The following is a 20,016-nucleotide window of genomic DNA, read 5'->3' as shown; positions in this document are numbered from 1 at the left end:
CTTTCCTTATTTTAGCAAATGAGATAATTCGGGTTTGACATTTCTTCCATTAAAAGAAAACAATTTTTGTACTTATTCCATCGGAAGTTACAAACTGGTTAGGTTGGTTTTCTCACTGCACAAATAGGACAAAATAAGAGCAAGACATTGTTGCACCCTCCATAACCAATTTAGATAACCCAACATCACCCAATCCAACCCATGTAATTAGTCCCAAATATAAACCTGTGAGTTTGCGGTTTTATTTTAGGGGCATTTGGTTTGGGCGCACAACATTATCCATTTGCACCATTCATATTTATTTATATGGTGCAAAAACATTGGGTTAAGACACGGTCAGAAATATGGATTTTGGTCAGCTGATTCAACGGCGTGAGATCGTGGTCTAAAATCGTACGGGTCTCGACAAAAAGCAAACCATTTCATGGGGGCCAATCCATTTTGCTTTATAGAAATATGTAAGGTCTAAACATTCCTACTTGAATCTCATGGAGCGTTCAAGCCACTCACCATTCACACCTCATACATTCATTTTCTATATATAGGTTTGCCTCTTGTAGTTGGATTGATTTATTCCTTGTCAACTTAGGTTACGGGAATTATACACAATATGTTGCATAAATACGTTATGTTTTATATCTTTAGATTTTAAAATTACGAAATGAACAAAAAATCTTTAATTTTAGAAAATAAAAATATCACCGTATATATGCTTAAGTTCATCCATATGATAAAACAAAGCCAAATGATCATCTGGTCAAACAAAATGCAAGTGGGGCTAGAGACCAAAGATCTACAATCATCTTGTTTTTGGGTTTTTCTTTTCTTTTTTCGAAGTCAAAACAAAGAAAAAAAGTGAAAAAAAGAAAAAAGCGGGAGTGAGGAACACGCGGGAAAAGAGGCGCGTGGAAGAGAAACAGAAGCGTCTGCTCTGTTGCTTTAGGCCCCCCTTCCTTTTACATATTCTTTTCTCGTCTACTACTCCACCGTCCTTTGCCTACTTACTAATCTATCTCTCTCTCTCTCTCTCTCTCTCTCTCTCATGTATAAAAATTTCCTTCGGATAAACCACGGAGGCCGAAAGAAAACAAACACTAACGAGAAAATAAATAGTTTAAAAAAACAAACAAAAACGAATTAAAAATATTTTTAAATAGTGAAAAAAATACGAAAAGCAAAAGAGGAAATTTTCTGTGTCTCAGAGAAAGTTCTAATCGTGTTCCTCTTCTCGTTAACAAGTCACTCTCCGACTTCATTTTCATCCCCAGAGGGACTCTCTCTCTCTCTCTGAAATCGACGACGTGTTCTTCTATACTTTCAATAATTTGAAGGTTCGTTTTTCAGTTTCTGATTGCTAATTGTTAGGCTTTTGAATTTGAGCTTAATGCAAACTATGTGTCGTACTGAACTGTTGTTAATTCATATCTGTGATTTTGTTCATCATTTTGCGAAATTCTGAAGCGGAAAATTGAATTTTGAAGCGAATTTGGGGTTTTGGTTCGATTTTTGTGCTTTTCGTTTGTGTTTTTACTGCTGCCGAGTTGTGTTTCGGAAGCAGATTGTTGGCAATTGAAACTTAGGGAGTATTTACTGCCGCTTAAATTAGGGTTCTTCACGTTGCTCCTAAAAGCATGGCGTTTTCAGTGGAGTTCTGCTTCGTTTGTTGAAGCTTTCATTTTTCTTCAAATGAAATTCCTGGCTTTGTGTTCGGATTCTCTGCTTTGGCTTTCGGTTTTACACTTCTGGCATGTTTTTAGAGGAATTGCCGCAATTGACTACAGGCTTAAGAGTTCTGTAGTAAAGATGATGGCGTTCTGGTATACTAAAGGATTGTTAGGGTTCTTGCCTTTTTGGTACAGTGTATGTTTGTAATTGTGCCAAACTGGAAAATGTGGTTCCAAGTCCTTGTGCTTGCTTTATTCTTTGCTTCTTTGTTCTTGAAGAAAAACACTAGGATGGCTTCAAGTTTTATGTTAAAATTCTTCTTTTGAGCGTTCATTTTATTATGATTGCGGCAATATTTTTGGCACTAATGTAAGGGAAATTGAATTGATTCTTAGAAAGTGAGGTATTCTTTTCTTGTCTTGTAAAGGACTTATATTGAGGTTGTTGCTTTTGTTTTAATCAACTGCAGGATTAAGAGGATGTCTTTTGGCTGCAAATATCGACTATTCAATTGAAAGCACTTTGCTGCATTGACAATTGTGTTGTAATATAAGAGCTAAGATCATATTCTAGCTTCTTGGTATAGTGTCCAAAGTAAAATTTTGTGCGTAGCAATGCTTTTGTTGTTCAAAGAAATTGGTCACTGTGAGAAATTGGTTTGTCATTCTTGTTATTATCGTTGATTTGTTTTCATAAATTGAAGAATAAGCGAGACGAAGAGAACCATATTGGATGGGTAATAAGCTTGGAAGAAGGAGACAGGTGATTGATGAGAAGTACACAAGGCCTCAGGGGCTTTACCACCACAAAGATGTGGATCATAAGAAGCTCAAGAAGCTCATACTGGAATCCAAGCTTGCTCCTTGCTTTCCTGGAGATGAAGAATGCACTTGCGATCTTGAAGAATGTCCAATTTGCTTTCTGGTTTGACTTTTATTGTGACTCATTTTAGTTTTCTTATACTTTTCTTTTTTGATGCTATTTCTCGTCTGTGTTTTGCTTTCTTTTAAATTGAGGAAAAGTAGCTGTAAGAAATTACATTACCTTATATTTAGTGCAGTCACAATGCTGGATGGTTTAACCCATTTTAATATTGTTAGAATACAGAAGCTTAAGCGACGATCCAAATTTTTCCGTTTTATTTTTTGTTTTTTGAACCATACAGAACTAAGTTGATATTTTTTCAAAAGGTTTTCTTTGGCTACTTTTCTGGTACTTGGGCAATTGAGAAATTTCTCATTTTTCAAAATTATTTATAAATTTCATCTTAGACACCATCCAGGGAAGAACTCATTGAATTTGAATGTATGAAATAATTAAATTGAAATTAAATTTGTAATTATTTGTGCTCTGTTAGACTTCTTGCCATCCTATTACATCTTTTTCTTGTCTTGTTTCAGTATTACCCAAGTCTTAATAGATCAAGATGTTGCATGAAAGGCATTTGTACAGGTTATTATTTTTAAATTTTTTACACTTGATACTTCAGCTAATAAATATTTGCATGAGATTGATTAGTCTTCATTTTTCCCAGAGTGTTTTCTGCAGATGAAAGTTCCCAATTCAACTCGTCCTACGCAGTATCCTTTGTTACTGATGTTATGCCTTCAATTTCTGAAGTGCACTTCAAAATTGAACATTTGGAAACTGTCATTTTCTATTCGTTGCCTTTTGCTCTGTGCACTTGTTTCACTTAACATAATTAGGTGCCCTTTTTGTAAAACCTCTAATTATGCTGTGGAGTTCCGTGGTGTGAAATCAAAGGAAGAAAAGGGCCTGGAGCAAATTGTAAGAATCATACTGTCACAATAATTTTTTTTATAATAAATTGTGGAATTGTTCTACTGATTTTGGCCACGTGATGGATCTTGGACATTATTTGCATTTCTGGAAACTCTGCAGGAAGAACAGCGAGTCATAGAAGCAAAAATTAGAATGCGACAGCAAGAAATTCAGGATGAAGAAGAAAGAATGCAGATAAGACAACTACTAAGCTCTTCAAGCAGAAACATGGCACCAGTGGGTGATGAATACAGCGTTACTGGTAAAATTTAACTAATATTGTGGTTTCTTCTAGTGTACAATATTTATTTAGGTGATGACAAAAAAAATTCTCGCAGTTCCGTCTTCCGCTTCTCCAGCAGAAGGAGAGGAAATCGTTTCTTCTCAAGATTCATGCGCTGTCTCAATGTTTAGGCAACCTCCACCTCCGAGAGTGTACAGGTATACAGTATTTTCCTTTTCTTGGTGTGTGTGTGTCTTTAACCATGTAAAAAATTGGGGTTTGAGAGATTTTTATTTTCTTGTGTTATCTTGCTTTTATAGATTAGAAAAATACATGAATGCATTTAGAAAAGAATACAAAAAAAGAGGAAAAATTGACATCTCATACTGCAGCTAATTATCTGATTGAGAATTGCTTTCCAAATGTTCCTGGAACTTTTACCACTGAGATCCTAGCTTGTGTACGAGTGAATAGGTTGCTCTGGTTTCTCATGTCAACAACCATTATATATGCACCTTTGTGCCTGTCGGTATCTAACCAGTCTAAATGTATTTGAAAAACTAAAGAGTTTTCACCAGAGTTGTCTGGCTTTTCACATGATAAATGTGACATTTATTTATTTTTAATTAGGCTTTTTATCACAAATGGTCCTTTGATGTTTACAAAATTGTCACGAATGGTCCTTGAGGTTTTTTTGTGACATTAATAGTCCTTAACGTTATGGCTTTTTCTCATAAATAGTCCCTGCCGTTAGAAATTCTGTGAAGTGTGACGTGGAAGATAAGTAGAGCCCACATATCCAATCACATTGTGACATGTGGATGAAAAAAAAAATTAAAAAAAGAAAAAGAAAAAGAGAATTCCATTTTTTTTTCTGCAACTTTTCATACCCCTGACACTACTCCGTCTTTCTCCCCCTCTGCCCCCTCTCTCCCCCTCTGCTCTCCCTCAATCCTCCCTGTCCTCTCCTTGTGGTAGAGAAAATGTATACTTATAAAACTATATCTTTGTGGTAGAGAAAGGAGTGTGTAGTTGTATATCATACAAAATAATATAACCCATATATCTTTCTGCATCTTTGTATAGTTGTATATCATAACCCACAACCTGGGAATCTCCCTCTGTTTTTTTCTTGCCCACTGCCACGCGCAAGAAAAAATGGTCTCTGTTTTTATTAACACTGCCACCTGCAACCCGCAACCCACGCCCAACTCCCCTACCCTCTCCCTCTGTATTTTCTCTCCTCCTCTACCCTCCCCCTCTGTTTTTAATTATTTTAAGTTGTTTGAATAAATGTTTGTGTAAAAGGAAATGTGAAACTACCTTGTGCAAGTGATTATTTTGCAAAATATATAGAGGGAGAAGGGTGGGTTGCGGGTGGCCATGGGGTGGTCAGGTATAAGAAGGCAAGAAAAAAACAGAGAGAGAGGGAGAGCACAGGGAGGAGAGAGGGCAGAGGGAAAGATAGAGAGAGGCAAAATGGATTTTTAATGGATTTTCATTATAAAAAAAATATTTATTTATTTATTTAATCCACATGTCACGATGTGGTTGGACATGTGGGCTCCATCCACATCAGACACTCAACAGAATTTCTAATGGCAGGGACCATTTGTGATAAAAAAAAAACCCTAACGTTAAGGACTATTAATGTCATAAAAAAAACCTCAAGGACCATTCGTGATCATTTTGTAAACGTCAAGGACCATTTGTGATAAAAAGCCTTTTAATTATAAGTAGCAGATGTTCTGTTCTAAGGGTTACTTGTATGGGTTATTTGTGCTTGTTAGAGATGTGGTGTAATAGTAGATAATTGTGAAGCTATTTGGAATTGTAGTTTGGTCTTAGAATGATAGAATCTGATTTTGTGTCCTGGATGCATATGCTGTGTTGCTTGCTCTAGCAGATGTGCACGCATGACATGCGTTTGTGATAATTGCATATCATAGTTGCTACTGAAGTGTCCGAGTCTAGCATGCATCAAGCATCCACTCAATTAGATTAATGATTTCAGTTTAGGGAAACACTGAAAATGGGATAATATTTTCAAGATGTCATTCTAACTAACAATGGCTGGAAATTCCAACATGGCACAAACCTAACACAAAGTAATCTGGTTAAGTTCGACCATTACTATGCAAATTCAGAAATGGCCTGTCAAATACATATAACCTTATTTTGATTGGTATTGTGAAAAATAATGTTTTTTTTAAAATAATTATTTTGTTTATGATAAGATTTTTGTTGAACTGTTGCAGGATTAGAGGATGCTTTTTTCTTGGTTGTGTTAGCATGTTGTTTTCTGTTGATGGGGAAGTAAGAGTGATGGATTTAGATTAGAACTTTACAGATAAAAGGGTCTTAATCTTAAGCATTTATTTTATGAATGACAATTTGTATAGGACACTAATAAAAAAATAGGTCAGATTAGGATTACTAGTACTTGATATGTTTCATGCATGGTACGAAACAACTTTTTCCAACCCTATTTTTTTTTTTTTTTTTTTGGGGTCAATCCCTATTTTTAATTTCTAGTTTAAACTCTGAAACTGCAGGGAGGATGAATTCGATCTGGATCTTGAGGATATAATGGTCATGGAAGCAATTTGGCTTTCTATTCAGGTAAAAATTGTAAATTTGTAGAAGTTATGGATTCTGTTTGAAATAAACTTAGCTGCAAAACTGTATGAAAACCATGTGTAATAGCCATTCAAAGTGAAACCAATATTATATGATGATTTCTTTTTTCTTTTCTTAGTTTTTACATTGAACTCTAGTAGGTGGTTGTTGAAGTGTTTCTTTCAAGGTCATATTTTTAGTGAGTACTCTTAATTGGCGCCTAGTAAGTAATGATTGATTTGATTGGCACCCAACATTGAAATGAAGGCGAGGATGTTCAGGTGATTTATGTGCCACAGAGAGTTGTGAACTGTATAATCTTGAGGCTGAAGCGCTCAATTTGCAATAGTGAGCATTGGAACCTGTACTTTTGACATCATTATATGAAAGATATTTAAACTATTTGAGTGAAAGCTCTCTATATCAAACCATTTGAGTGAAAGCTCCATCTATCAAACTATTTGAGTAGAATATCTCTTTATGCAGATAATGCAACATCTAAGCTTTAGCTTTAATTCTCCTAGTTGTATCTTGAGTTTAGATGAGCAGTTGTGAGCAGTTTGAATTCTCTCTTTTTTCATTGTAAACATTAAACAAAGTTTCCTGTTGCTGAAGTTAGTTGATTGCATACTAGTTGTTTTTGGTTTTTTCTATAAATTTATTAGTTGCTAAAATTTTCCCTTTGCATTGTGTTCTTAGTGAATCACAAAAGAAATTAGTGGTACTTTTAACCGCTGGTGCACTATGAATCACGGTAGTGGGTTTACTAATTGGTCATCTCTGACAAAGTCTACTTTGAGATTTGATGCCTTTTGTCAGAGGGGGAAGGTAATGATGTTATTCTATGTACTGCCCTCCTTACAGCTTCTTGTCTTCTTTAACTTGGATGCCAGCTCCAAACTCATTAGTAAACAACATTCATAGAATCAGTAATGGGAAAATTATATTCTATTAAATTCTCATGACTAGTTCTGGTTTTAGTTATATGTTAACTAATATTTTATAAGGCAGCAGCTGCCACTCGGTGGCCACACAAGTCCTTTCTTATCTGTCTGATCATATTCAATGTTACTTGTAGATTTTGTCTTGTCTTTCCTATTATCCTAAGCCATATTTCTACGGGTGTCATACTGAACTACAATAATTGAGCCATTTAGCTTGAGGACTTGTTTTCGTTTGACAAAATGGTGCTGGCATGATTGTGGGGACTTGTCCCACTTCTGATTTTTCAGAATCTGTGTGTTAATGCTTCAAACAATTTTTCTGCAATGCAGATCTCTATCTTACGAAGCAATCTAAACGTTTCTCTTGTTGCATGAATCTAATGACATTCTTTTCTTTGGGAAACATCATCCTTTTTCTTCACGATGTCTTACTCAATCCATTGGACATTCTTTTCTTTGTCATTATTTGATCCAATAGCAGTCCATCAGAGAGTAAGAACAGGGATAAATACTAATAGGTCTTAGGTGGAGTATTATAGCAGAAATTTGTTAGATAATGTACATTATTTGTTTTAAGATATCTCTCAAAGTGATAGAACAATTCCAAGTATTTCCTGTATGGTCTTGATGAGCAGCATTGGCGTAGATGTAGGAAGATGTGCTTCAAAGCAAGGTTCTACAGTGTTATCCTTCTTGTGTTGTAAAATGGTGATTTGGAGCTTCATTATACATTGTTGTCTTTTACTAATTTTCTATTGCTATGAGTTTTGTGTTTTTATTTTGTTTTGGTTGATATATTTGCTGGTATGCACAAAATCTCTCCTTCTCCATCAGGACTGCACGCCCACACACACATTTCCAATTTGTGGAAGTTATATGATTATGTCTACTGCTTTCCTATTCAGGTTATTATTGAAGTGAATCTGTATTTCTATCTAGTTTTCTGTTGGAAGATATGATGTGAAGTCTTCAACTTTTCTGAATTGCAAAAAAAATTATATTTTCAGGAGAATGGGAGACACAAGTCTCCATCTTATGGCGATGTTGCTCCATCTGAACAATTTGTCACAAGACAAAGCTATGTCTCACCAGCTATGGTTTCAGTTTCTGGTTCATCATCACCATCCGGGGGTCTTGCTTGCGCAATAGCTGCCCTTGCAGAACGACAGCAAACGAGTGGAGAATCATCTACTAATCCTGGTGGTAATGTGCCAGGGTTCAGTATGGTTCCAGGCACTAGCAGGTTTTACAACAGGGTGGACAGGGAATCTGAAAATTATCCGGCTGCAGTGAGCTCTTCTGAAATGTCTATCAATCATGGGATGCCTTTGACGCAGGATGACAGAGAATGGAACGCCGACACAACACGGACGAGTTATGCAAGCTCGGACACAACAGAAGATGCCGGCAGTACATCTGCACCACCAACAGGAAATGAGATTGAGGGCGATCTTCAAAATGTCCCAGACCCTATTGTTCCCGAAAGTTTTGAGGAGCAGATGATGCTGGCCATGGCCGTTTCTCTGGCTGAGGCTAGAGCTGTGGCCAGTGGACCTGGAGTTCCGTGGCAGTAGTTTAAGTCATAGTACTAGTGATAGTTAATCCTGAAACAGATATGGCTTGTGGCCTTGGCAGTTTGCTAGCTGAGCCTTCGAGCACAGCAACTGCACCCCAAAAAAAAAAGAAGAGGAAAGAAAGAATGCAAGTGACTAGTAGAAAGGCCAAGGTAGTGATGATTCTCCCTCACTCTTTCACTCCATCTCTGTCTCTATTATAGATGTGAAAGGAAAAACAGATTATTATTCTAATGAAATGAAAGGCGACTGGTTTTGCTATTTCCTACTGATTTCCACCCTTCCACTCCTATATATGGTCAACTTCATTAGCGAGTCCCAAGGATTGATTTCGTTTTCCTTTTACTTCTAAGAAAATGTATGCCTCATTGTTACAATATGGACAGTGAAATGGAGTTGTCTGCTGGTTGCTCCTCATAGATTGGAGAAGAGCATGCCTGAAGATACAGTTGAAGAAACATGAAATGAGAATTGTATAAAGAATTTGATTCTGAGCCTGGTTATTTTGTTTCTACTTTTTCCCTGACCTGTGAAGTTGAATTGCAGGTTGTATAACATATCTTTCCCATGTCAATTTGATCTAAACAATTCACCATCTTTCCCATGTCACATTGAAAAAATAACATATCTTGCGACGGTACCCTTTCTTTACAAGTCGGTTTTGTAGGGGCAAGGGAGGTAAGTTCCACCCACGAACTGTTATGACCTTGTGTATGGAGGTTTTCGAAACCTACGTGTAGAGATTAAAAGAAATTTTTAAATGTAGTATTGGAAGATTACTCCATGGTTAAGAAGGAAGCTGAAGTAATGTAAACTTATCACTTGATCATCCACATTGCCTTACATCAATTTGGGTTCAAAATTCAAATAATGTTTGTTGAGTGGGTCTTTGATGATTGCAAAAGACATCCTTGCAGAATTTTGGTTCTTGTAGCGGTGGTGGGTGCCATCATCAGCAAAGCAATTCACCCCAAATCTAATAATGCGGGGGTGGTGCTGGATTTATGAGATTGGGCCTCATAGTAGGTGAAGAGATATCATAAACATTTAAGTTTCACATGCATTTTGTCCATCTCTTTGCTATGAACATAACAAAACTCAGCTACTCCTTTTCTTTGATTGCCCACAAGGACAAGCTTTGTTTTTCTAGCTTGCAATTTGAGTTGAGGACCACATGGCGACCTAATTCCTCACTGTTTAGCTACATTATTTTGCACAGATGCTCCTATTTTATAGACAGACAAAAAGGACCAGTACTCTTGGGTATTTCTTTCCATTTGGAATTAAGCCAAATTTGACTTCAGACCAGACAATGGCTTCATCACTGGTAACCAAAACATTTGAACCGGCGAGCGAGCCCTTTCGTAGTTCCGTTCTACACTAAATCCTGTATTTGATTCACCTCTCTTAATATTGTTTGTATATATGTTAATAGGTCTTGAATTTTACTCATCACTTATAAGTGATTCAGAGTTACCACCGCTCTATTTTCTTATATATGGACCATGGTTTAGAGATGTCATCTTCAACTTCAAGTGTGTCTTTAATTAAAAAACTTGATTTGAGACTGTCCTCTGCATGAATTTTAAGAGTGTGGTTTAGTTTAGACTTAGAGTCCTTGGAGAGCCTATGGGAGGCTCTGGCGTAGAAGCTAAGTTAAAACCAACAGATTTTGATTCTTGTGAAATAGTACCAAAATTTATACTGTACAGATTATTACCCCAGAGGGAAGCACGTGCTTCCATATAAAGTGCTTTTGCTCACATGGCACATTCAACTCCCACCAAATGAAATATAAACAACATTCAGGCTTTGAGAGGGGTTGGTTCGACGTGGCCACATTGGAGCAGTAGTAATGTGACCCCATTGCATTATTGCAAATAGTGAATAAAAGTTCATTAGTATCAATCAACCACTAAATCATATTACCATGATTATATCCTTTTGTTAAACACCATGATTATATCTTGGAGATCAAGTGGGGTCAATTACAGTGATAGCTTAACAATAATAATACTATACACCCATGTGCTGTTAAGATTATCAAAAGAAAGAAAAATAAAAGAAGGGTGTTGGTAATTAAACTGCATTGAATAAAAACTAAGCTGTATTGTGTCGAGTTGAAGTTATATGAGAGCTTTACAATTGAAGTGATTAAAAGCGTTTATCCAAGTACCCGAGGAAGCGATGGATTTTCCTCTCCTTCAATACGCTTGTACAAAGTTCGGTTTTTTTTGAGGTCATTTTTAAAGTTTGGTTTACAAAACTTGGAATGAACAAGGACAAAGGAGGTGATTCCAAGATGTCTATTTATTTGCATGCACTGCCCCTAAACAGCCTTTTCCTTCTATACATGCACGCATTGTCAAAGTGCACATATTTATATGGTCAAAATGCACACAGCGCCATTAAAGAAACAAAAGGAAAAAGTTGAGAGAGTTTTAAAAAGGTTTGAACTTCGAAGAGAGACAAAAGGACAAGAGTTTACGATAGTTAAGATTTATACAGGTTGGATTTTCCCAAGATCCTTATATTGAATTATTAGTCCTTTCTTTAAAATTACCCTTTTGTCCTCTTCTTCTTGCACCTTCTTGAAAAGCTGAAATCCACTCACTCTCTCTCTCTCTCTCTCTCTCTCTCTCTCTCACACTTCCTTTAATTCAAACTTGTTTCTCTATCTAGGCTGTCTTCATTATAAGACACTCTCTTTCTAGGTAGATAGCTCTTCTGGGCAGTGTTTTTACCGCCTAGTCAGAATGTTTCAAAAAAAAGCTGCCAGCTTTTAACACCAACCCAACCTGTGGAGCTCAAAAAACCATCCTTTACCCCTTTCTTTAATCCCCATTGCATATTACATATTCACAAGGAGAGGTCTTTCAATGGAGTTCTTCCAGTTCCGATGCCACTCAGATTACAAAACAGAGTGTTAGTTTTAAACCCTGATTTACTTTGCTGCAAGGTGAGAACCTATTTATACTGTTTCCACTGCTTTTGGATTTTTATTTTTGTGCTGTTTTCTTACCTTTTATTGTCACATTTTCTGCCAGTTGGGTGTTTAACTGTTAATCATGTCCTTTGATCGTAAGAAAGAGAGGCAGAGAAGTAAAAGTTGATATCTAGTGACTAGTGGCTACCAAAAACTCCTCACCACGAGTTTTGAGATCCAAATACTCAAAACTTCCTTTCCCTTTTCTCATTCTTCACAACCAGAAACAGTGATAGACACACTCACAGAGAGAGAGAGAGGGGGTTTATTGTTCAAGGATCCTTTTGTTTGGAGACTGATATTGTTCATGGATGCTTTTGTTTTGGACTGATATTGTTCAAGGATCTGAGTCTTGAATTTTTATTATCTGACTTTGGATACATGAGGTACATTTTATTGAGACTTTTACTTCCATTTAGACTATCCGAGGAAAAAAATACAGAAAATTACATGAGCTTAATGATAATAGACATCATCGGACACAAAGCGATTGTCACATGATTTCTATAAAAGTATCCACTTTTCAGCTTTCCAGCACATTGCATGAGCTTGTCAGCGGAACAAAAGAAAAGTGGATGCAATTTTGGAGAAAAAAGGCCAAATGACGAGAGTGCCCCCCTGCCAAATTTCAAGCCCAAGAAATACTCTGAGCTTTTAGGTTGAAAAGCATGCCCTGCATTTGATAATGTGGTAATGCATAATAAGATACATGGTGGATGGGGAAGAGAGATGTTTGAGAATGCTTTTGCACTGTCCCAGAAGCATACTGGGGGAGATGCAGTCTATGAGGGAAGTAGGGTTTTGCAAAAAGTGAAAATATGCCTTGAATTGAGTAACCACATATTTTTTCCAGATGGGTCAATTTACCCTTTATTTGTTTATAGAGGCTCTCATTTGTGAGCAGTAGTGGATTTGTGCTTAGCAGGGATATTTGAATGTCATTGCCCTAGTAAGTTTAGGCATGCTTCTGTTAGAAGAATGATCCTCAGAGGAAGTAGAATATGATTATTATTTTGGAACTTCTATTGCATCAAAATATTAGTTGCTCCAGGATCATTTTTCCCACCTTGTATTTTGCATCAAAGTAGTTTAAGGTAGAATGTGAGTTAAAAGGAGCATGGAGTTTTTATTCGATAATACATACAACAGCATTTTCAACTACCATTATTATGCTGATATCCTAGTTATGTGTTTTATTCAGACTGCTTATTTCTTTCTTATGATCACAACTAAAATTGTGCAGAACACAAGCTTTCAACTTGCAAGTCCTCGTCTCTTTTCTTCAGCCAATCTTCTAAGCTCAACAAATGCCGCGATCAAGGTTAGAGGATGCTCTTTATCATAAAAGCTTTTATCTGGGTTTGATTTCTGTGTCCTGCTGCTGTGAAGACGTGTGTTTATGTGCATGCTATAATTACAAATACAAGGGTGACCAAATCTGTTTTTGGCCCTAAATACAGTGATCAGAACTGTGTTTTATCCTAATAGAAAGTTCTTTTTTGAACTCTAATGGTTCATATTACATGTCTTAAGAGATATGTGAGTATATATGAAAATGGAATTCTGATGGAAATTTCTCCTCATTGCTTTTGAGGAATAGGGGCTCCGAAATGGTTCAGAGGCCGTCTCCTCGAGGAGCACATCAGCTCAGGACTTCAAGCTCTGATTCAGATCCACTCCATCATCGACCAATCACTGACCGAAGTCCAAAGCTAGGAGATCGTCGTTCCCCAAGAGGTTCACAATCTGATCCACTAAATCAAAAGAAGCTTGGAACCCGCCTTGCTGATTTAGAATCACAACTTGGGCAAGCACAAGAAGAGCTAAGGATTTTGAAAGAGCAGTTGGCTTCAGCTGAGGCTGCAAAGAAAGAAGCCCAAGAGAAACTGGAAAAGAAAATTAAGAAACCAGTTGGGACTTCAGAGCCAGTGAAAATCCATGAAACGCATCCCTCATTGGAGATTCAAGATTCTAACAAGACAGACAGTTGTACCTCTGAGGAAGTTCCAGATGACTGCCAAAGGGAAACTGATGTTTTCGAAGTCCCTGTGGAACACGTCACAGTTGAGCCCAAGGTTGAACCTAGTGAGAATGATCAAGTGGAAGAAGAAACCAAACCAGTTGATATATCAGCTGAACCACCATCAGTTATGGAACGAGAGAAACTGCCCTTACATGACCTGGCTTTGAAGAATGATGAGATAAACATGCTAAGAGCTGAGTTGGAAGAGAAGGCAAAGGAGCTAGAGGTGTTTGGTCAAGAAAATGAGGGTTTGAAAAATCAGCTGAATGAGGCAGCTTTAAATTTCTCATCTGCACAGGCAAAGGACAAGGAAATGACCTTGAAGTTAAGCCAGCTTCAAGAAGAGCTGGAAGCAAGTAAGGCCAGTGCAGGCCAGTTGAATGAGAAGCTGCAAGCAATGGAAGGAGCAAAGGAAGCATTGGACGCTGAGATGAAGAAGATGAGAATACAGACAGAGCAGTGGAGAAAGGCAGCAGATGCTGCTGCAGCAGTACTTTCGGGGGGTATGGAGATGAATGGGAGGATTTCTGAGAGGTGTGGCTCCATGGATAAGCACTTTGGTGGAGTGTTTGAGCCACCAGCTGGTGGCTATGCTGGCTTTGTTGGGTCACCTGCTGATGATTTGGATGATGGATTTGGAAGTGGGAAACGAAAGGGTTCCGGGATAAAAATGTTTGGTGACTTGTGGAAAAAGAAGGGCCAGAGATAGAGATACCTTTTTGCGTCTCTTGCCTACGCCCATGCTTAACTTCAAAAATATGTTTCTGTTAATGTGTTTGATGGTGGCAAAACAGTTCCTTACCGTTTCACATTCGGTAGGCAGTGTGCTTCAGACTACCGTCTTAGCCATTGTTTTTCTTAGCATTTTCGAAGGCTTTGTATAATTGTTTGAAATGATCTTGACATGTTTTATTTCAGTTTATGAGTAGGGTTTTAGTAACTCTTCGCGAATAAATGGGATATTTTGTTGTTGGCTTACCTGAATACAATTCTCCATCCCTATGGTATTTTCATCATTTTGTTGCATTGTAAATATCACATCATATTCTGCAGAACAAAAGAGAAAATAAACGCACAATAAGATGTCCTGCAGAAAGCCAACCCAGCCAGATACTTAAAACACCCACAATCAGGCCAAAATCATAATTATATCCAGTTCTGTAAATCAGGGAGGTTAGCAGAAGTGGGTTTGTGAATGAGACACTCAATTTGCACCTTGTGGACTTGGATTATGTATTTGAGGAGAACAATCATAGCGTCTGGCAAGAGTTCCTGAAATTCCTGTTGTTTCACTTTTCAGATAAATAAATTGCTTCAGACAAGCAGATCATGATTATGTTGTGTAGTTTCTTCCCCTTCCAAATTGTATCAGACAGGAAGATCTAAGTATGTCCTTGTTGATTGGTACATTACAATCACCATGTATAACAATATACCCATACAACAATCACCATGTTCACAATTTCCCCTTCCCTAATCAATGTTCACAATTTCTGGTCTCAATATACCCATACAACAATCACCATGTATACATAGTACTAACTAAGGGGGGCCAGAAAGTTAAAATATTTCCTTCAGAAAAGTTAGGCCCACACTACAGAAGTTATGTACTAATTTTTACAACATTCATTCTCTTAATACATAATGGTAACCAAGATAGATCAGGATATACTGAAAAGATTTCCTCAAGACATGATTGTGGGAATAAAAATGAGAAGTAGATAAAACTAATCGACAACTATTCATCATCACTATCATAGTTTTGGCACAATGACTGTAGTACATTGCTTGTAACATTGGTTTTATTCTCTCCCTCTTGCTTTTCATCATTTGGTTTTGTAGAATTTTGAACCTCCTCTCCCAATTGTTTCTTATCTTCTCCTTCCGCGGACTTGTTACCTTCAGCCGCAACTGGTTTCTTAACTATAGAAACCCTAACAGTTGACGACTTCAGAGTGAATTTAGCATCAGTTGGAGCTTCTGAGCCATTTTGATTTCCTATCAATAGCCAAATAATAAAATGCTCAATAATGCCAAACGGAAATCTATAAAGGAATTCAGAGACCAAAACTTAGTGTGTCGAGCATACCTCTGTTGCTTGAGATATTAAAAATACTGCTTTTTGTCAACCAATCTGTCGGGTTGCTAGGTGCGTCTTGGGTAAGCTTTGGCCTCTGCATGGTAAAATGTGCACACAAACATTCGTAAGCTTACTGTTGTCCATTACAGAGACATGGATATCACATTAACTGTTGCGACATAAAACATGGTCAGTGTTATTTAAGCAAGTTGAGGCCTACTAGCCCACAGGGGAAAGTATTAATTCCTTTCATTCCACAGGGTGATTGATCGCCACCCAGTGTAAGTGTTACTATGCAATTTCTAGCAATTATGAAAAGAAACTTTCAGTTTTGTGCCCACCCACTCTCTCTCCCCTTATCATCTATAAAGCCTTCATCCGCCCTATATTGATGTTCACAATTTTCTCCTCTAACATCACGTCATATCTAAGACTCTCAAGCTAAACCTTTTTCCTACACCATATTACGGGCCTAAAAAGTACTTGAATAGTGGAAGCATCATGTAGACCTCAAAGTGCACGTAGAATTATCTGTAAGGAATATCAACAACCACATGCTAAAGACTTGACTAATCTTTACATGTCATCTACCTAAAATTACGTCGAGCTTGATGACATAAGGGAACAGATCCTATATAGAAGATTGTTTCTGCCATTTACACTACAATAACCAAGTTCAGAGGGAAATGCTAAATCTAGAGGAATGACAATTATTTGAAGATAGTGGAAGCATATTCTCTGTCGTGCATTGTGGAGGTAGCATGGATCCCATTGTCTATTTATGGGTATCCCACTTGAAATGCTCAAGAATACACACTTCAAATAAAACGGAAATAAGAACACATGCTACCTATATCAAAAACTGCACACATGTTATACTCCATCCAGGGACGGACATTAAAGACTCTATAAGGTAGAGCTGGATTAATCTAAAACAAAAGGTTCAACACATTGTCCATGTATTCTTTGATAAGACACCAATATCTAAACAACAACCAACAAGTCATACCTTGAAATTATGATCTGATGTTTCACCGTTGCCACTTAAAGGCTCAATATCTTCATCAGGAACCCTTCGAACAAAATCTTTTGAGTTCTGCATAAATTTTTTTGAAAACAAAAAAAGAAAGGTCGTATTAGAAACAAACAGCCCACAATAAAGAATAGGAAAAAAGAAACAGAATTAAGCTGAACATAAAACAAAGGTAGTACGTCAATACTAACATGGAATAGTACTGATTTTAAGGCTGCTTCATCCTCCTCTTCAATCATTTTCTCCTGTCAGCACATCAATATTTTATTACATTCAAAACTAAATGATAAAACTGAGACTAAACAGGTAGCAGAGTAAGTTGAAGATAGCAATGAATGCACAAAACATGCTTCCGGAAGAACAAACGCATGTATATAATAAAACTCTTCACTCCTTCAAATTCACCTCCCTAGGTGATGTATCTCATTTCAATAAGCTGATTACATCAGGTATTTGGTTTATCCATTGACTGGGTTCGGAACAAGAAGATAATTCAACTCACTTTTAATTAAGTGCAGCTTCTTTTTTCTTTCTTAATAAAAAAGACAGTCAACCAACTCATTATAATACGCGGGCTTTAGAAGTTCCCTATCAAATTTTTTGGTTATATTATTATTGTACCCTGAATTACATGATGTTGTAACAAATTCATGGAAACCACAACGTCACACACTTCAGGAACCATGGTCCTATATGTTTTTGCATAATAATATCTAAAGAGATTCGCATGTATACATCATACAATACAGGACACTGGACAGGGAGCAATACCATATATATACATGCGTCTGTATTTATTGGGTTTAAACTGGTCTAGATATAAAAAGTGCATAATTTTGTACCTTTAAAGCAGCCGTATGTTTCAAAGCCTCCAACATATCATCCACACTCACATTAAAATGTCTGGCCTGGAAACCACAAACATTGTATTAGTATTAGAGGATACTGACTTGCAGCCGATACAAAGGAATTGAATACTACATAATGTATTATACATATACATATTTACATAAACGTAAATGTGATGCACTACAATTTAGTTGCAGAACTGTATAATTACATCACATCCACTACATTATCTATCCATCTATTCAAGTTACAAAGCATCAAATTTGATGACCTTGTCACAAGATACACTAGTCAGGCACCTACCTTCATGGACTTCATCTCATCCAAAGCAGCCATGATGTCCATCTCTCTTTTGGAATCCTGGGTTCTGTTCTCCAAGGATTTCATCGCATCTCCCATTTCTTCAGACTCCCTTTTTTGTTTCTCCTTATCTAATTCCTGAAAAGAAAATATATATTGAGCCGTTAAACAATGTTGATCAGTGATCACAGTATAAGGGAATCTGAAAACACGCGGTAAGTTGAAAGTTATCCTTTTTTCTTTTGCTTCTCTTTTACCTCATCCTCATTGCGCCAGGGTTCAAAATTTCGTGTAGCACCGGCCTCAACAACATAGTCTGAATTCTGTGGGTCTGTCTTCATCGCGAGCTCAGCGGAGCATTTGGTACATTTGAAGTAAAATCTAAATATTTGAATTCCCAAATATGTCTGCAAATGATAAAAACCTTAATAAGTCAGTCCACAGAACATAACAAATATCGTGTCAAACCAAAAGAAATAATCAAACACCAAATGCCCAAAAGGCCAAGACGATTGTTCTAAAATAACAAGCATGCCGATTATGAGTTAAAACAAAAAGAAAAACCTTAGAAATCAAATCAAGGCGAGCTAGGCTATGCAATTAGAAACCCTACTGATCAACGAAGTACCTCTCCGACGACATCTTCTTTGCGAGAATTGAATTTGGTGCCTTTGTAGATGTAATTGCCACAAGTATTGCAGCGAATGCTCATGGGAAGCATCATCCGCACCTTTATCTGTTGATTCTTGGGCCTCCTAATTCTGGGCAGCTTCGATGGGTCGAAGTCCGGTGGATAGTACTTGTTCAGAACCTTACGCTCTCCCATCTTCGCTTCTCTTCAAAAACCCTTAAGCTCTCTGATTCAATTCAATTTGCTTCTCTTTATCAACTAAATATCCGAAAGATTCAGTTAGTGTGGAAGTTTTATGTTGTGAAAAATAGATGTTAATATATAGTATTCGCAAAACCCCAAACAAAGAAGCATTCTTGTGAAAATAGGAGGACTCGGTGTGGAAGATGATACCTGTTGAACGCGCGAGCTTTTTTGGGATTTTGGAGAATCGTAGGGATTTATATGTTAAGCCTAAGAGCGCCGAGTTTTTCGGTTTTTCCAACTAGACCGGCTGGGTCGGTCGGTCCGGCTTCAACGTAACAATGTTGGGTTATTGACCGAAATGTTCGCTCAATTATTGGTCGAAATATTTCATTTAGGCAATCAAACTAGTTATTATTATTATTATTATTATTTTTGGTTGTTGTGGTTGTTTGAAAGGCAATCAAACTAGTATAACTAAAGTAAACCAATTTATTTAAGGATCGATTTTTATTTTATTGACCTTTTGCCTTTAATTAGGTAAATATATAGGTATACATATGAAAATATAAAAAAACTTAAAAGACAATAGAGTGGTGTTTTAATATTTTTGTTAAGTAAATAGTATTTTAGGTTTGGATTAAAAAAAGAGAGGGGGTTTTTGATTTCATCGTTTGAGGTCTCTGCTTTTATATCTACAATAAATTATATAAATATTCTCTTATATACATCTAAAGAAATAGTTGATAAAACTTCTTTACTGGACGGAGCTAGGATTTTATATTCGGGAGGCCAAAACTTCAAACACAGAGTTTAGTTATATGCTTTTTTGGCTTATTGAGTAAATTATTACCTACAAGAGTACCAAATTGAAATGAATGATTTTCTTTCATAAAGATTTTACTACTATATTCATATTGAAATATAATTTTAACAAGTACTAATTTGTGGTGAGAGGGGCCAAGGCCACCCCTAACCTTAATACAGCTCCATCCCTAAAATCTTGAGAGAGAAGTGATCTCCAATTCAAATGATTAGAGAATTTAAAGTTTTGATATTCAATAATTAATATCAACTCGACGTAATAATAGCAATGAACAATTTAGGCCATTTTTAATTAGACC

The 20,016-nt window shown here is 36.8% G+C and overlaps 3 protein-coding genes across 5 annotated transcripts; 2 read left to right on the top strand and 1 right to left on the bottom strand.

Moving 5' to 3' along the window:
* Nucleotides 1-1,068: 1,068 nt before the first annotated feature.
* Nucleotides 1,069-9,402, top strand: LOC117624923 (E3 ubiquitin-protein ligase DA2L-like). Of its 2 annotated transcripts, none has more exons than XM_034356451.1 (9): nt 1,069-1,331; nt 2,369-2,589; nt 3,066-3,117; nt 3,200-3,245; nt 3,372-3,453; nt 3,568-3,709; nt 3,786-3,888; nt 6,226-6,292; nt 8,241-9,402. In XM_034356451.1, the coding sequence occupies exons 2-9, from the start codon at nt 2,398-2,400 to the stop codon at nt 8,805-8,807; spliced, it is 1,251 nt and encodes a 416-aa protein (XP_034212342.1). In that variant the 5' UTR covers nt 1,069-1,331; nt 2,369-2,397; the 3' UTR covers nt 8,808-9,402. The 2 variants fall into 2 exon arrangements, with proteins under 2 accessions (XP_034212342.1, XP_034212341.1); XM_034356450.1 differs by having other exon boundaries at nt 1,070-1,331; nt 2,135-2,589.
* Nucleotides 9,403-11,436: 2,034 nt separating this feature from the next.
* Nucleotides 11,437-14,823, top strand: LOC117624921 (interactor of constitutive active ROPs 1-like). Of its 2 annotated transcripts, XM_034356448.1 has the most exons (4): nt 11,447-11,766; nt 11,855-12,179; nt 13,037-13,114; nt 13,394-14,823. In XM_034356448.1, exons 3-4 carry the CDS (start codon nt 13,101-13,103, stop codon nt 14,523-14,525), a joined length of 1,146 nt encoding a protein of 381 aa, XP_034212339.1. In that variant the 5' UTR covers nt 11,447-11,766; nt 11,855-12,179; nt 13,037-13,100; the 3' UTR covers nt 14,526-14,823. The 2 variants fall into 2 exon arrangements, with proteins under 2 accessions (XP_034212338.1, XP_034212339.1); XM_034356447.1 differs by lacking the exon at nt 11,855-12,179 and having other exon boundaries at nt 11,437-11,766.
* Nucleotides 14,824-15,365: 542 nt separating this feature from the next.
* On the bottom strand, nt 15,366-19,213 carry LOC117624922 (splicing factor YJU2). The gene is made up of 9 exons (XM_034356449.1): nt 19,103-19,213; nt 18,707-18,967; nt 18,336-18,485; nt 18,082-18,216; nt 17,772-17,837; nt 17,121-17,174; nt 16,906-16,992; nt 15,906-15,990; nt 15,366-15,814 (listed from the first exon to the last, which is right to left on the bottom strand). The coding sequence occupies exons 2-9, from the start codon at nt 18,902-18,904 to the stop codon at nt 15,555-15,557; spliced, it is 1,035 nt and encodes a 344-aa protein (XP_034212340.1). The 5' UTR covers nt 18,905-18,967; nt 19,103-19,213; the 3' UTR covers nt 15,366-15,554.
* Between the last annotated feature and the right edge of the window lie 803 nt (nt 19,214-20,016).

This window comes from Prunus dulcis, chromosome 4 (assembly GCF_902201215.1).
Source record: "Prunus dulcis chromosome 4, ALMONDv2, whole genome shotgun sequence".
Taxonomy (NCBI): Eukaryota; Viridiplantae; Streptophyta; class Magnoliopsida; order Rosales; family Rosaceae; genus Prunus; species Prunus dulcis.
The sequence above is the reverse complement of the archived record's forward strand: the minus strand, read 5'-3'. Positions and strand labels throughout refer to the sequence as shown.

Bases quoted from the DNA above. Each gene is read 5' to 3' on its own strand.
- LOC117624923 (XM_034356451.1), top strand. From the start codon at position 2,398: ATGGGTAATAAGCTTGGAAGAAGGAGACAGGTGATTGATGAGAAGTAC. The intron at 3,118-3,199 runs GTTATTATTTTT...CATTTTTCCCAG, and splicing joins CATGAAAGGCATTTGTACAG to AGTGTTTTCTGCAGATGAAA. The intron at 3,710-3,785 runs GTAAAATTTAAC...AAATTCTCGCAG, and splicing joins TGATGAATACAGCGTTACTG to TTCCGTCTTCCGCTTCTCCA.
- LOC117624922 (XM_034356449.1), bottom strand. From the start codon at position 18,904: ATGGGAGAGCGTAAGGTTCTGAACAAGTACTATCCACCGGACTTCGAC. The intron at 18,217-18,335 runs GTAAAAGAGAAG...TTTTCTTTTCAG, and splicing joins CCTGGCGCAATGAGGATGAG to GAATTAGATAAGGAGAAACA. The intron at 15,815-15,905 runs GTATGCTCGACA...GGCTATTGATAG, and splicing joins TAATATCTCAAGCAACAGAG to GAAATCAAAATGGCTCAGAA.